Here is a 16224-nt window from a genome sequence, read left to right as displayed (position 1 = left end):
AATTGAAATAACTTTTGTTAGCCTGTGCCCAGAGATATTATGATGCATAGGTTCCATGAGAAAGTACAAAAACATTTTGTTACTCCGCTTAATGCATATTATTACAAACCATTTTCCTGGGTTATAAATATCAGGTCATTATCGTTTAAATTTTATTCATCAACAAGGGAATCTGGCTTTTTGTGTATGAAGAGTATTCCTGGTGTAGTGCACGTAACAATCTCCACAAGTCTATTTTAGGGCAAAGCAAAGGATTGTTGATGAAAGTATTTCCCCCAAATTAAAATGAAAGTAACAAACAAAAGCCCAGATGGAATGCCTTTGGACCGTTTTGAAATTCTTAAAATGTCAATTATTTATAAAAATATTTTGCTTAAATTCCATTAATCTCCTCAGTATCTTCCTGAGCAGGTTTTTATGGTGAGTTTTGAAATAAAATAATGGGTTTTGCCACAGGTGCTGCCCTCTGGCGGCAGCATTTTACGGCTTCGCGCTCCCGCCGTTGCCAAGGCGACAGTCAAACAGCTCCTGGAACACAGAGGAACACTGAAGCGGCCCAAAGATACGACTGAAGATTTATTCTTTTCCATCTCATCTGATAATATTTTGAAAATGTCGAGACTTGTAGGCGCAGTCTTATCGGAGGTGGGCTGGGAGCAGCGCTTTGCCATCCCGGAGCCGAATTCTGAAAACAAGGCTTTGATAGAAGAGGTAAAAAATATGAAGTTTAATTCATTCACTGTCCTTTATTCACAGAAGTCATTTTTCGTTTCGTTTATTGCAAAACAAGACTTATCAAATGCAGAAAGTTCAACAGAGAGGAAAACTTTGTACTTTTAAATTGATGACCAGCAATAATAAACCCGTGCAACGTGACGATTACGTTTAGTTTCTACAGTATTGTTTTTATTATTCACATCCTGTTATCTTATTTTTATTGCTCACTCTTAACACTAAATGTTGCAGAGTTTCGAATTAAAACCCAATCAAATTTCAACTGGATATAAAAAAGAAGTCTCGACAATTAGATAGCAGGAAGAAATTACAAAAAAGGCCAAAATCTTATGGAAACGTTTCTGTGTCAATTAACCAGCATAAGCAAGAAAATGAGTAAGACGTAAAAAATAAAGAGTGTAAAAAATATACAAAAAATGTAATTAAGATTCAGCATTAAAGGATTTTCTCCTGAACGTTTTTTTAATCATATGTATAACATATGTATATATATATTATATATACATATATATATTTGTTTGTCATTGTGTATGTGTTTACATTTGTATGGACACACACACATAGATAGATAGATAGATAGATAGATAGACACTTTCTTTTTAAAAAAGGAAGGTTAGTAAATTGTTTTCCTACATTGTTGTCCACAGATTCTTGAAAAAGAGAAGTGCATGGTCCAATTAGGAAACAAACTGGAGCATAATAAAGACCAAAAGCAGTTAATGACTGAATTCCTCCGAAATGTTAAACGGGAACTGGAAAGCACAGAGGTAAACCCCTCCTTGAATATAATCGACCCGTGTGAATATTTATTTTCATGTATCTTTAATGTGTCTCCATGACAAATCTTCTCATTTTGATTTTGTAGGCTCTCTGCAAAGCCAAGGAAAGGGAGGAAGAGGCGATATCCCACATGACGGCCCTCGCAGCGAGAGAGCTGGGCCGCCTGGGGCAGGAAGCTGCCAGGATGGAATACCAGCTTCAAACATCAGCAGGGAGGAGAAACATGCTGGAGGTCCCACAAACAGTAGCCACATAGATAGAATCAGCTGAACAGGTTTCTGAAAGTAGCAACTCAAACTTTTTTTTTACAATTCACATCACCAGAACCAGATATTTAAAGCCGAACAGAAGCTTGAAGAGTTTAGGAGTCAGATGAAGTGGGACCAGCAGACCCTGGATTCTTTTTTGGAAGAGTCCACACAAAAGGATGAGGACACCATGGCCATCCTCAAGTACGCCCAGCAGGACGAGCAGAGGATCAAGGTGAGGAGACGAGGCTTGAATGGAGAGTCTGCACAGCGGCAGCACGCACACACACACACACACACACACAGTGTATATAACATCTGTTTAAAGCAGCCTATTCCATCTGACGCCAAGTGCTCTGCCATTTTTAGTTTTTGTTTTTACCACTTTTCCACCTTTATTTTTTTTTCAATTTTTATTGCTTCTTTTAAATCCGTATGTTAGTTATATGAGTAATTTAAACTCTCTAGCAATTGATTTTCATGCTGATTTCTAGATAGTTTGCCAGTTATTATTGGGGAATTTTTTTGACTTATTCTCAAATGACTCATGTACTTTGGTTGGACAGTATTCAGTGTGCATTGCTTGATGTGTTTGTTGGTGTGTGTCCATCTGTCCTCCTGCAGTCACTCACTCTGGCGATAGAGAAGAAGAGACTGGAGGCCAACGAGAAGCGCAAAGCCCTTGATAAGGAACTGACTGAGACCATTTCTGCACAGGTGGTGCAAGAAATCACATTGTCCTTTCAGAAAACAAGATTTTTCACCCAATAAGCTTGTTTGGTTGTCTTGTCCTTCTTTTAAAACAGAGGCCAAAAACAGTATGAATACTTGTAATAAATCTGTCGATCACGGGAAGTCACGTGTCTCTCACGCGTTCCTCTAAGATCGCTTTGGACAAAACCACCGAGAATCTGCAGCAGGTCCACCTGGAAACTCAGCGGCTCATCCAACAGTGGGAGAACAGCCTCAAACAGATGAAGCGACGAGATGCTGAGATGCAGAAGTGTGCGCTGGTAAACGTGGTCTATGACCTTCAGTTGCCGGCCTGAGCCAAAGCACATTCACTCCTGAATGATGAAAAAGTATATTAAATGTGAACAGAGCAAAATTCATCACAGTCTTCTTTTTTTTAAACAAATGTAGAAACTTGCTCAGGTCAACATGGAGCTCCGAGAACGGAACACAGGAATCACTGAGAGGAAGCACCTGCTAGAAACTCAGAGGAACAACAACAAGGAAACCGAGAGGAAGATAAACGCTGCGAATAGACATGCAGCAAAATTGCATCAGGATTTGAAGGAGGAAGAGAAAAACGTCATCAGACTGCAAGATGAGGTCTGCCGCTGCTCACCCTGACGCGGGAGTCGATGTTAAATGCGTCCTCGACACGTCACAAATCACTCACGGGTCCTGCTTTGTTTTCGAGGTGTGACACACTTTATTTTCACATCCGCAGCTGAGTACCTGCAAAAGCACCCTGCACAGAGTCACTTCTGACGCTGCATCCATGACGTCCCACATATCCAGACTGAAGAAACACTTCCAGGAAAACGACGACAAGTCAGTGAGATCTTACTTTGCACCCCAAGGTGTGCTAACCCCGTGTTGACCCAGCTGTCTGCCTGTTGGCATTGTAGGCTGGAGCGGGCCGGGACCTACAATGAAGCTCTTGTGGAGAAGTTGAAATCTGTGACGCAGTCCGTTCTTAGTGAAGAGGAGAGAGCTGCTCAGATGGAGCAGTACCTAAAGGATGAGGAAGAGGCCATCAAGGTGAGAAGGCTCACACCTTGTTCTCACAAACTAGCTGTTAAAATCTCCAGAATGCTGATACATACATATATATTTTTTTAACCCTACATTTGAAACCATTTCTATTTTATGTAGGATCTGGATTCCCAGCTGCGCAACTGCAAGGACGAGCTATTTCGATGTAAAGGGAACATAACGGCGCTTAAGAATAAGGAGAAGAATTCTGTTGCCCAACTTTCACGGAGCAAAACCACCATCATCAGCATGGACAACCAGCTCCGAAAGCAGGAATCAGAACTGATCAGACAGCAAATGACCTTGAGCCAACAGGCACGCCTACACAAACACAAGAATAGGTCTATCTGTAATAAAACTGTTACTTACACAGAGTGTCTGTTTTTTTCTGCAATTTGCAGGACACCCAGATCAACTCTCTTGGTAAAAAGCTAGCGCGACTCCAAGGTGATATCGATTCGGAGGACAAACAAGCTCTGGAGACCAAGATTGACGAACTGACGAAAGCCTTGGAAGAGAGGAAAAACACAGCCAACATGTTGGCGTACACGCTAAAGGAATCTGAGGTCGGACCAGAGGCTTGTTTACTCATCGCTCTTCCTCTCCTTCATCTTGTAATTATAACTGACCTGTGAATGTGGCCCGCACAGGATGGGGTTCGCTGTTTGAAAAAAGAGATGGAGAAGTCAGAGGCTCAGAAGAGAGATCTCAACTGCAAAGTAGAGGAGCTGATGCTGATCCATAACGCCACTGAGAAGGAGCTGAAGAGTCTCCGGCTCAGGAAAAAGGTATCCAACTGCTTTATTGGGTACGTTGTGTTTTCCTCAGTGATGGCTGACACTCGAGGGACTTGAGAGGAAACAAGAAGGAAGCATATACCGGACTGTCTCAGAAAATTATAATATTGTGATAAAGTTCTTCATCTTCTGTAATGGAATTACAAAAACAAAAAATGTCATACATTCCGGATTCATTACAAATCAACTGAAATATTGCAAGCCTTTTATTATTTTAATATTGCCGATTATGGCTTACATCGTAAGAACACTCAAAAATCCTATCTCAAAATATTAGAATATCATGAGAAAAGAAATTTTAGTTTTTTTAATTGCATTACAGAAGATAAAGTACTTTATAACAATATTCTAATTTTTTGAGACAGTCCTGTAATAAGGCAAACACTGCCAGAAGACCAGGAGAGATGAAATTTTTGGGTTAATCCCCGCAGTACTAGATGTCAGTTGTTGCTGAGAAATCATAAAGAAAGGGAGAAGAGACATTTAAGGTGTGTGAAGCAATTGCGAATGAAAGTTCAATGTGTCTGCCCTCATCAGGACAAACTGGTGGAGCGAAACATCCTGAAGATGGAGGTGAAGCGCATGAGGGACCTTCTGTACGACAAAGCCAACAGCGTCCTGTCTTTGGAAAAGAGGAAACTGAAGATGCAGCGGGACATGAAGGAGAGGGAGGATGAAATCAAGGTCTACAAGGAGATGCTCGGCCAGCATCTAAAGCTCACTGAGCAGGAGAGACAGAAATTCAGGTGAACATCTGGAGCTAAGAGTCCAACTAGCATGGAGACCTTGCTTTTCTTTTTGATTACTAACTATGCGAATAAATTCTGTAGTGACCGAAACCAGAACCGTACCAATACTGGACGTTTGTAGCCAATACGACACAATCTTTCTTGATCAATCGTCCAATATTCTTTTTATATTAAGTACAGCTTTGGGCAAAAGGCTAAAAGTAATTCATTGTCAAAATGTGCCCATTAGCTTCATATTGGCCCAAAACAAACATTTCATTCACAAAATCTGTCCATATGTAAGCTGAGACAAACACACACGCAGATGTGCAGTATCTGACTTTTAAAGATTAATTTAACTTTGGTTCTCTCCAAGTGTGGAACTGAACGAGAAACTGTCTAAAGCTGAACTGATGAAGAAACGTTTCGACGCGGTGACCCTTTCGATGGCAGCTCCCGAGGGAGAAGAGGAGCAATCCCAGGCATACTACATCACAAAAGTGAGAAGATGTTTAGAAAACACACCATTGTGCCAATAACAGATCTTTCTACACTAAGCGGGTCTGTTCTGCGTGTTTTTATCAGGCTGCTCTGGAGAGAGAGGAACTCAAGCAGAAGGGAGACTCTCTGGACGACAGAATCCGCAAGGCCGAGCTGGAAAACAGAGCTCTGGAGAACACCATACAGTTATTCAACAACAGTAACTCTGCCTTTCGCAAATCTCTCAACAAAGTGAAGGAATCAAGTACGTATGATAACAGTTTATTCAGTCATCTAATGACTGATCTGCAAAATAAGGGAAAATATTTCAAATTGGAGGCGGTAAATTGATGCAGAGCCGCTTATTTATTTCAGGCCCGGAATACCAGGAGAAGCTGAAGCTGGAAGACCACCTGCGACAGGTGGAGCAGACCCTCAAATTCAAGAAGAAACAAGTGGAAGAGCTGAAGCAGGACTTGCAGGTTTCTTCCATCAGACACAAACATCTGAGGACACATCACTTTTCCTTATTTTGGAGGAAACCTGATTTGATCAGAGATTTCCTTGTCCTAGTCACTTCATACTTTGCGCTGAAAAAAAGTTAATGGAAATATGATGAGGTAAAAAGTTTTAAAATCAATGTCATTTCTTATATGTATGTGCAAGATTTATTCCAGCTTGCCCTTAGGGAGAAACTGACCTAAATAAAATTCAAGTTTTATGCTCTGCTGGCAGAACTGCAACATCTTTTGTGATTTTGACACGTTATTAGGTAATATTCCCATCAACAACCACGTCTCTCTTCATTCACTTCATTGCTTCTATCCAGCATATCAAAAATTCAATTTGTCCAATAAAAAAAGTGTCCAGTCTTTTTCATAATAAGGCCTAAATGAGCTAATTCCAAGGTGACAAGGTATTATTCTTTAATTCCTTATTTCCTGTCTTCTGATGAAATTTGATACAAGCTGATTGTTTTAAGAAAACCAGATTAAAAACAAAACAAACACTGAAATAAACACTTAATTGCGATGACGTCAGTAAATGTGTGTGCGCGCGCGTGTATGTGTGTGTGTGTGTGTGTGTGTGTGTGTGTCTGCTCTCCATGTCCAGGAAATGACCAACAGCTCGGAGGGTCTGCTGCAGGAGGAGCAGATGGAAACAGACAAGATTGAAAGCAAACAGTTGCTCATCAGCAAACTAAAACGGGAAATCGCCTCCCAGCAAGAGAAAATAGACAGAGCCTCAAAACAGGTCAGATAAAAAAACAACATCTATCTGCCACTATACGATGATGTGAATATACTTAACAATGGGGCTTGTTTTATCCAGTTATCAAAACACTTTATCATTGATTGTCATAATTCTGTTTTGCTGTTGTTTCACCAGCGCTCCAGACTGACCAAGCAGATCCGCTTGGCGAGAAACGCAAAGGCTGAGACGTTTGAGGAGAAGGACATAAAGCTGAGGGAAGCGAGAGAATTCAACAGACGCATCGACAAAATGCTGCTGGAGGCTGTGGAGGACAAACCTGACCTGAGGTCAGCGCTGGAGAAGTACTTTATGCAGGTACTGAACTGCCAGTTGTGCTTTATCCAAGATAAGCAGGTAGTACCTTCATGGAACAGCTCCTTCAGGGTAAAACATTAACAAAGTCTTATGGCAAATACAAACTCTCCTTAATAACTTGTTTATTCTTCTCCTTTTGTTTTGTTCTCTCAGGCCAATCTGCCCTTTCCCTCTCATTCCTCCACTCCCACAAGCTACCGGAGCTCCAAATGCAACTCCGCCTGCAGCTCCGCCTCTCTCAGGTCAGATGGCAAAGAAATGTATCTGTTAAGGCAGATGTTTGTGTGCAATTGGAAAATATTATTTGAAAAAATGACTTTTTTCCGAGGACTTTTAGCTCCATTGCAGTTCACTGCAGTGTTACCGCACTTAAGTCACTGTTATTAAACCTTGTTGTTTTTTCACTGTTTGCATCTTAAATATTGTTTACTTTTACTTTTCTCACTTTGTTCGTCATTTACTACCACATTAAAGCTCTCTCTAATGTCGATCGTGAGTGAGGACCACACGACTGATGGCGAGGTGTCAATAATGACAATTCGAGTCATATTGAATTTTTATAGTGCATAATCGCGACAGTTGTCTCAGAAAACTTTCCATGTGAGCAAGTCCGGACTGCACTCTTTAAAATTTGACAGAAACCCAACATTCACCTTTTCATCAGGAGGAAACCTCGGACAGATCCAAGCTCAATGTGGGCAGCCTTCTGTCTCGACCGACACGGGAAAAAAGAGAGAACGAGAAACAAGAGAGATAGAAGACGAGAGCGTGATAGAGACAGAGGCTGGATCTAGTGCTACTAACACATGTAGCGCTAAAAGTTACACAGCCAGTTAATAGCTGAAATGATGCAATTGTAGCTTCAATATTCAGAAATAATGGTGGAAGCCTGGCAGGACCGCTGCTGTAGATCAAGCCGTACCACCCTGCAAAATGAGAGGGCCCAAACACGTTGGAGAAGATTTGAGGTTACTACCATGCATCGATGAGGGAACATCGAGTGCTGACAGGATAGGAAGACCGGGAGGAGTAAGGAAAGTGCATCATGGGATGGCTGTTATGGCAGCGTAACTAGGGTCCAGCTTGAAACTAACAGAGTCTGGCTCCCCTTGATGGAGATTGGAATCTGGTCCACAGAGGAGGAGCTTGTGCCTGTTCTGCTTTTAGAGACTGCAGAGACCTGAGTAATGTTTCTCTCTGCATTGCAGGTCTCCTGCGTCCTCAGCCAGCAGCAGCCCCAGAGCCTCCGCCCTGAAGCCGGTGGAGCTGGGCCTGGATCTGAACATCGCCTCTCCTCCCCTCACCACCTCCAGATGTTCCAGCTCTGCCAGCAGCACCGGCAGCAAGAAGAAGAAGCCATAGCGTGCTGCTATTCAGTTACAATTGTGAAAGATGAAATAGTGTCCTCCTGTTAGTTACAGTTTGTTTTTTTATGTATTAAGGTGTTGGATTACTTTAAACTACAAAAACACTAGTGATCGTGTATTATGTAAATTATGTAATTTAAGACTTTAATCAAACACACTCAAATGAAGAATTTCTTTGAATTAAACGGGAGCTTCGAACTTTAATGAATTCTTTTTTTTTCTGAATGAAAATGACAAATCATATTTTTACCAGTTCAAACGGTGCATTGGTTTCTTGTGATTCCTCAAATAGCAGGTTTTGATTTTGGCCTTGATTCAAACTGGACAAACATAGACTGCCGTTTACGTGCCACACCTTTTGGAAAGAGGCCGTCCTTTTCTCCCATGGAACAAAAGTTCCCACACAAAGTCAAAAGTCAGAAGGAACTCTATCCCGGGAAAAGGTTTCACGCTTTCTCTTGAATCCAGTCTCACCATGCAGCTGCTGGTCCTGTTCGCCATGGGTTTGTCATCATGTGCTGCTCAGTCCGGTACGGGTAAGAATCTGTTTCTGGATTATATTTAAGATTTGATTAATCTATTATCTACTATTTGAACTATAAGAAAAACAAAATCCTGTCAAGCTTTAAATTTTAACATGGTGTAATTCTATCCAAATATTTTCTCAGTTTCTTTTCCAACCTCCCTGGTGTCAGTCACACAGTCCTCCAAGCGATCAACAGAACTGATATCACATTTACCGTCCGACCAGGGTAGGTGTTTTTACTCTCGGCCTTCCAGACATACAAGTCCAACCGGAAACTGATTGCTTTTATCCCGCAGTCGCGGTTTTCCTGCAGGTCAGCGTTCAGTCTGAGTCCAGTCAACTAAATGAACAAAACGTCAATGTGATATTAAGCAAGGTGACTCGCAAACTCCCAAAACATACATCCATTGGTGACGCCATGGGACCCGGATGTAATTTGTGTATCTTATTTGTGTCTTTCAGCTCAGAGAAGTAATCCATCAACTGCAACCAAATGCTACTTTCACTTTAACTGTGAAAAACATTGTCAAAGTCTGAAAATCCATTTTGGTTGCTGCTGGATGGAGAAGCATTTATTTATTTATACCAATCTTTTCTGATGATGTAGCTTTTGTTGTGTTCATTAATCATCCGCTGTTGAAAAAGCCAGTGTGGGACAAAATGGGTCTCTTTTGTAAGGTCAGGCTAAAATATTTTTACATGAGATATGGCATCGTGTTTATTCTTTATTTAATTCAAGAGATTTATTCTTTATGATATTTTTTTGCATGTCAATGTGTGATGGAATGTGATTATTTGTTGATTATTAAACATAACGCACTAACAATTCTTCAATGAGAGCATCAGAGCCCTAAAACCAAGTTATTATATTATTGATAATTTTGAGTCAAACCAATATTTCATGTAATTCAAGAGCTCTATGATTTAATGCACAAATTGAAAAGCAGGGTTTTTTTTTCAATTTAATTTCCGGCAGATTGAAGTATTTGTTTCAACAAACTGGGCTGTTTAAAAATGAAATCACTTCAAGAAGACAATGAATCAGTTGAAAAACAGAAGCAAAACAACTGTGTGATAAATGTTCAATGTTCTGTTTTTTATTTTGTCTTCTTTGATTATAATAAAAGAGACATCAAGTTTGTATATTACTATATTGTGTGGCAAAAGTTCCAAAATGATTTAGTAAGTTTACTTAGAACGTCACAGTTAATTGTCATCATTCAGTTACTATCAGATTACAAATTAATCCTGACCCATTGAATGCTTACATAATGTGTATTTATAATATGTACATTTTCTTCCTCATTTGCAAAGCAATTTCTTGCCAGTTATGTAATTGCTATGGATTGTACAACATACATTGGCTTATTATTAAAAATATACCTTTGCAAAGGAACAATTGCATTTGAACGGGATAATTAAAATGACAATAACAATTGAATAACTTAACATTTTCAACAGATGATGATAATTTTTCTCAATAAAAAAAAAAACAACTTTAGGGGTTGTGTACTTTCAGGCAAGCCTCTAAAACTGAGTATCACTTTTGCAACTCACTTGCCTCACCTCCACTAACTTGGGATTGCTTCAGCTACCACAACCTCTATTATTATGAGAAAAACCTCACATGCAGTTTGAATTCAGGGGGAATAAAACCTGTTATTCTTACTGATAGTGGCAAACAACCGCCGTACAAAACACGGAAGAACCAAAAGGTGCACTCACTGTGTTATAATACATGTTTAAACTGTGAAATCTAATCAGTGGTTCAGACTGAGGACCAAGATGTTTACTGGGCAGGACAGAGAAGGAGGAAGGAGATACTATCACAGCTTGACAAAAGAAAGAAAGAAAGAAAAAGAAAGAAAGAAAAAGAAGTTTGAAAATGAAAAGACAACAACAAAAGAAAAGCCCCTTAAGATCAGCCTGGATGTGAAAAGGTGTTTTCGAACAACCACGTAACAAATCCATTAGAGGTACACTTGCATCCGTCTGATGATGAGGACATTGAGTTTCTGTCACGCACCCTGTTCACTTCTGATGATTTTTTTTCATTCAAAGAAATTCTCATTTTAAAATCCCTGACAAGATATTTATAATGAGTTGGTCCGTGGATCTCAAACATGAAACATTTGGCTTTCAAAGCATCACAGGATTTTGTAGTTTATCGTGCACATGTATGGATTAAATGCGCTTTCTAGGCCGTTTACGATTTACCCATGAGCAGAGAGGGAATTTTATACCAAATGAATTTTTCATGTTTCAATAAATACTGTAAATGACTGTTGTATAATTGCCCGACCTGCTCACCTCTAAGTGCAATGTTGTAATCTTATACACGTTATTTATTTATTTTTCTAATTTTATGATTATTATTATTATTTTATTCTACTTGGGTTTTCATATGAAGAACTGTAACTCTCTAAATTCTAAAAATTTCTGAAACACAAGTATATTTTTCAACTTGTTTGGCCATCAATCTCACAGTCAGAATAATGCACTGCATGTGTTATTTCGTACGTTTTATTTGTGGTATCTCATTACTCATTTCTTTCCAGTTTGAGGAACCGAAAATTGTGTGGCGGCTCGGCGAAACATCATTCATATTAAACTAAAACAGCTCTGTGAAAATGTTCTTATCTATTTAAAAACATTTTAAGCACATGGCACTGCAATAATTTGTGTCCTAAGTCAGTGACGCTCAAATGCAGTTCCTCTGAGAATTGAAAGAATCAGCATGAAGGTTTGCAGAAGAACTGCTTGAGTCAGGACTTTAAACCTTGACGATGCAGGAAACTGCAACACCTAGACTGTTATGAATCATTATGAAATCTACCAGAGGAAAAAAAAAACACCGTCCATAGAAACTTGTCATTTGTTCTCCCTTTTAGTTTCGTGCCGAAGGCAACATCTTCTCGATTGCAAATTCAGAACCCTCCTCATGACTTGTGTCCCTTGTTATAAAATGGTAACAAAGTTGTGTTTTTGAATTATACTAGACCAGGGTGAAATCCAAGTACATGTATATCGTGTCACATATGTGATCCACAAACTGCTGTCCAAAGGAACCTTCTCAGATGACAGATTAAATAACATGAAGTAATAATATTTCACCAGTTGGAGGCACTCGAAGCACAGAGACGTGTCATACTGTCGCGCCTTTGTTTGACCGAGAAATTGATCTGCAAGACATGTCTGGACACATTTAGCAAATACTGTCAGTTTATCAAATGATTGTTCACTGTATTACCACCTCTAAAAAAGATCTATGATTTCTTAATTAAATTAACATTAGATTAACACTGAGCCAAAAGAGTGGCTCATTTTGACCACTTATTTTAATTGAAATGTAGGACTTTGTAACTGCACCACAGCAGAGTTGAAAAGATGCAAAAAAAAAAAAAAAAGCTTCCTATGGTGCTTCGTTTCTACAGATCCATGGGAACCCCCAACCCCCCCCCCAAAAATTATACTTAAAGTTAATTGAGCTGTGCATTCCAGCCCTCAAGTCTCAGCGCTCAGCGTTGTGAAGCACATACAGACTGTGGAGAAGCTGATTTACCATTTCATGGATGTGTCTAAATAAAGACAAGTGGAAATATGGGAATGATTGACTTTGTCAAGCAGTTGACAGTTATCCCTGTCCGGAACTCAACGGAGAGGGATTGAATGTTTTTTCTTTTCTTTTAAACTAAATCTATAGAGTGTTTAGAATGGTAGCGTTCAGGAGTGTCTCCCTTCAGTTCCATAGCTTACAGACATTTGAAACAAATGAAAAGAAATGGATAATAAATGTTATATGTAATAACCGCTGGTGGTTTTCCACTCACACTGTCCATACTGGAGTGATGGTTCTGCTCTGCACCTATTTTACAGAAGATAACATGAAATATTGAAATGAACACAAAAAAAAAAAAAAGAGTCGGCTGATTCTTGTGAAAACGCATGTGGAGTCCAGACCTCGGTATGAAGATGCACCAGTGTGTCGTCCTCATACGCTGCCATCCGTGGAAATCAATGTTCCCTTTTTCAATTCTTCACATGACCCTCGCGCTGCCCATTTAAGATCCCCGGGATGTCCTGGACGTCATTTGGACGACGAGCACACACCCAAGCACACCGACCTTGGATGTACCTGCTGGAAGCATGAACCTGAAGTTTCTGTTTGTGGCCTCGGCCGCCCTCCTCGCCGCCGCACTCACCGTCTCTGTGGCGGACCGAGCCGCAAAATGCAAAATCAAATGGTAATGTTCATTCATTTTGCACATGTCCTTAGTTTATTTTATGTTATGTTTAATTTTTAGCTGAGATGCAATCTGTCTGTTATATCTACTGACCATTTAAAAGTCACAATAATTAACATTTTAAGCAATATTTTTTAATTATGATGCTATTCTTTCAACATCAATACTAAATAACCATAATAAGAATCTAAAACCATTGATTTTAATGTTATTAATCATTATTAGACAATAAGAAATAAGATTATGTTATACATTGACTTTAAAAGAACGATTAAATGGATCTGACGTTTATTAACAATAGTATTTCTCCCTAGGTTTTAAACATTTTTAATCCGATTACCCTTGTTCATGCTCGAGCTGGTGTTTGTGCTCCTGCTATCATGAGAAAAGCTGGAAGATGGTCATCGGTGACCGTGTGAAGATGGACGGCGTGAAATCCATCCCCGTCACACCGCAATTGGGTCAAATGCCTGTTAGACAAGGTTACATACCTTGAGAATTCTCAATAATGTTGCTGAACGGAATTTATATTCCTTATTTCCCATGCTTGTTGTATGAGAAGATTCCATAATTCACATGACTCGGATTAGAAACAAACCAAACCAGAAAAGAATGAAAAACTGGTGTTTTGGAGTTTTGAGAGAAACTTCAGCTGTTGTCATTTGAAAGGGGGTTTCTATCAATATGAAAATATACAGTTTATAAGTAAATATTGACACAATTCAAACACAAGTGGCTTATTCAATATAATTCAAATTGTTATTCCATTATTCAGCACAGAGGAAAAAAGAGGAAGAGCTGCGCCGTCTCCATATGGAAATGTAAATTTTTTTTTATTGTTTTGAGAAATGAAACGATGAACCGCTCTGCTCTACAGGTTGTTCGGCATCTCTTGTGAAGTTGTGCAGAATGAGCTAGTGAGCCAGATCAAGGCCTGGCAGATCAGCCAAAGTTGCCTCTACTTGGGGGAGAAGTGCTCGTACGAGGTGGGGTCTCCTACACTTACAATTCAAAATGGCTTTACACAACATGAATGTGAGATGCTAGGGAAAACATTATTTTTACACCCCTTTTGAATCAAAATATTGTAGAGTTTTAGGCAGGGAAACACCAAGGTGACGGTAAAATGTCTGTTTAATGAGCAATAGCTGTTGTTGGCCGCAGCCACACCACACAAGACTGCAATACTTCTAACTGTTCCCGCTCAATTACAGGTAAAAAAAAAACAAAAAGCAAAATTCATTGCACCCCAAATCACATCCACATCATTCCCAGCAACCCCAAAATCACACAGAAAACAAGCATCAACATAAACCCCAACATTCGTGACTTGCTACAATATGTTTTCTGAATTTAAGGTGTAATTATTGTTATACTTGAGTAAAAATATATAGAGCTATTTACAATTACCCTTGAGGAAATACATACATAAGTAAATTACTTGTGAAATTTTGCTCTTATTCAAACAAACTCTTGCTCTCATCCAGTTCAAGTGGATCGGACTGAACAAAAACTTTTCATTTTACTAATTGATAAATTAATTTTCTTTTTGTTTTAAAAAGAGGGTAATTGGCTTGTTTTCAAAAGGCTGTAATTGTTTTTTTTTTTTTAAATATGCTACAATGTCTGGCTTAAAAAGTTTCTTTACTGCCTTTTTCTTCCTGTGTCTTTTATTCATTTCAACCTGATATAAAATATGACTGTGAGTAAAATTATCTTGAGCTATCTACAGTTGCCCTTAAGGAAATACATACATAAGTAGATTACCTGTGAAATTTTGCTCACATTCAAACAAACTCTTACTCTCATCCAGTTCAGGTGGATCGGACTGGACAAAAACCTTTCATTTTATTAATTGATAAATTAATTGTTTTTTTTTTTGTTTTGTTTTAAAGAGGGTAATTGGCTTGTTTTCAAAAGGGATGTAATTGTTTTTTTTGTTTAAAGAATATGCTAAAATGTCTGGCTTCAAAAGTTTCTTCACTGTCTTTTTTTCTTCCTGTGTCTTTCATCCATTTCCGAGCTTTATCAAGAACAACTGAAAATTTTCTTTAAAAAAAAAACAAACAAAACTTTACACATCTTCACGCTGACCTCTCCACACGCCAAGGCGCGGGCCGTGAACGCATCACGCACCAGGCCCCGTCATCACGCAAGGCTAATGTTTCCATCTGCGTTTGGCAGCTGGTGTCCGCCGTTCCTTACGCAATAAAAGCGACGCACACCTCTCCAAAAACCAAGAAATTCAGCGACCTCCAGTTCCTCCTGGAGCAGTCCACTGTTTGCAAAGTGACGGTGAGTTCAGGGAAAACAAAATCCTGACGCTTCGCGACATATGGCGTTAAATCGTGCGTGTTTATATGTCGCGCAGGGAGATGCAACTTCCGAGTTTTCCAAAGACCCAGCCGACAACAGCACCAATTTCTGCAGCCTCCAGAACCTGATGGATGGTCAGTATCATCCGATGTGGCTTTCTCACCGAGATTCTGTTTGTCCCTCCATGATTTTGCAAGTAAATATTTAAAAATAGCAACACAATTCATGAGATAAAGTATCCTTTCAATCCTCATTTCCTGATACCTCATTACTCCGGTGCATATAAACGTATCAAATTAGATTATTCTCATGACCTGGATCAAGCTCTTCTACCTCTGTTGTGTAACATCATGATAACAAGGTTTCTTTGTGCAGGGAGCCACCTGATCGATGCCGAGGGCTACAAACAGTTCAGCAACAAGTGGATCTGTCCCGGTTTTGACACGGCAAACTGCACTTTATCTTAAGATGACCTGATTGCTATCAATTCTCTATCTTTTCCTTCCTTTTTCCAGTAAGCATCTATAAGCATGTTCATGTATCATTTACAAATTGTGTTCACATTTTTATATTGTAATGCCATTGGTGATAAAGAGTTATTAAAATTATAAGCAGAGTCAATGAGGAAATAGTATTTTGTTCTCTGGATCAACACACCAAGTGTGATTAA

The 16224-nt window shown here is 39.3% G+C and overlaps 2 protein-coding genes across 2 annotated transcripts; both read left to right on the top strand.

Moving 5' to 3' along the window:
- The first annotated feature begins 536 nt into the window (after positions 1–536).
- Positions 537–11322, top strand: ccdc39 (coiled-coil domain 39 molecular ruler complex subunit). The gene is made up of 23 exons (XM_086172405.1): positions 537–711; positions 1383–1502; positions 1601–1747; positions 1840–1998; positions 2388–2480; positions 2648–2776; positions 2907–3098; positions 3220–3323; positions 3401–3533; positions 3648–3842; positions 3929–4093; positions 4178–4315; positions 4862–5070; positions 5429–5552; positions 5638–5797; positions 5908–6014; positions 6646–6786; positions 6922–7101; positions 7255–7343; positions 8310–9004; positions 9137–9220; positions 9291–9370; positions 9457–11322. The coding sequence occupies exons 1-20, from the start codon at positions 613–615 to the stop codon at positions 8461–8463; spliced, it is 2838 nt and encodes a 945-aa protein (XP_086028531.1). The 5' UTR covers positions 537–612; the 3' UTR covers positions 8464–9004; positions 9137–9220; positions 9291–9370; positions 9457–11322.
- Positions 11323–13099: 1777 nt separating this feature from the next.
- On the top strand, positions 13100–16170 carry LOC147219133 (uncharacterized). The gene is made up of 5 exons (XM_086172482.1): positions 13100–13238; positions 14116–14224; positions 15423–15533; positions 15610–15688; positions 15930–16170. Exons 1-5 carry the CDS (start codon positions 13141–13143, stop codon positions 16019–16021), a joined length of 489 nt encoding a protein of 162 aa, XP_086028608.1. The 5' UTR covers positions 13100–13140; the 3' UTR covers positions 16022–16170.
- Positions 16171–16224: the final 54 nt, after the last annotated feature.

Source organism: Fistularia commersonii, chromosome 25 (assembly GCF_037954325.1).
Source record: "Fistularia commersonii isolate RoL2024-O1a breed Wild chromosome 25, RoL_Fcom_v1.0, whole genome shotgun sequence".
In the NCBI taxonomy this organism is placed as follows: Eukaryota; Metazoa; Chordata; class Actinopteri; order Syngnathiformes; family Fistulariidae; genus Fistularia; species Fistularia commersonii.
The sequence above is the reverse complement of the archived record's forward strand: the minus strand, read 5'-3'. Positions and strand labels throughout refer to the sequence as shown.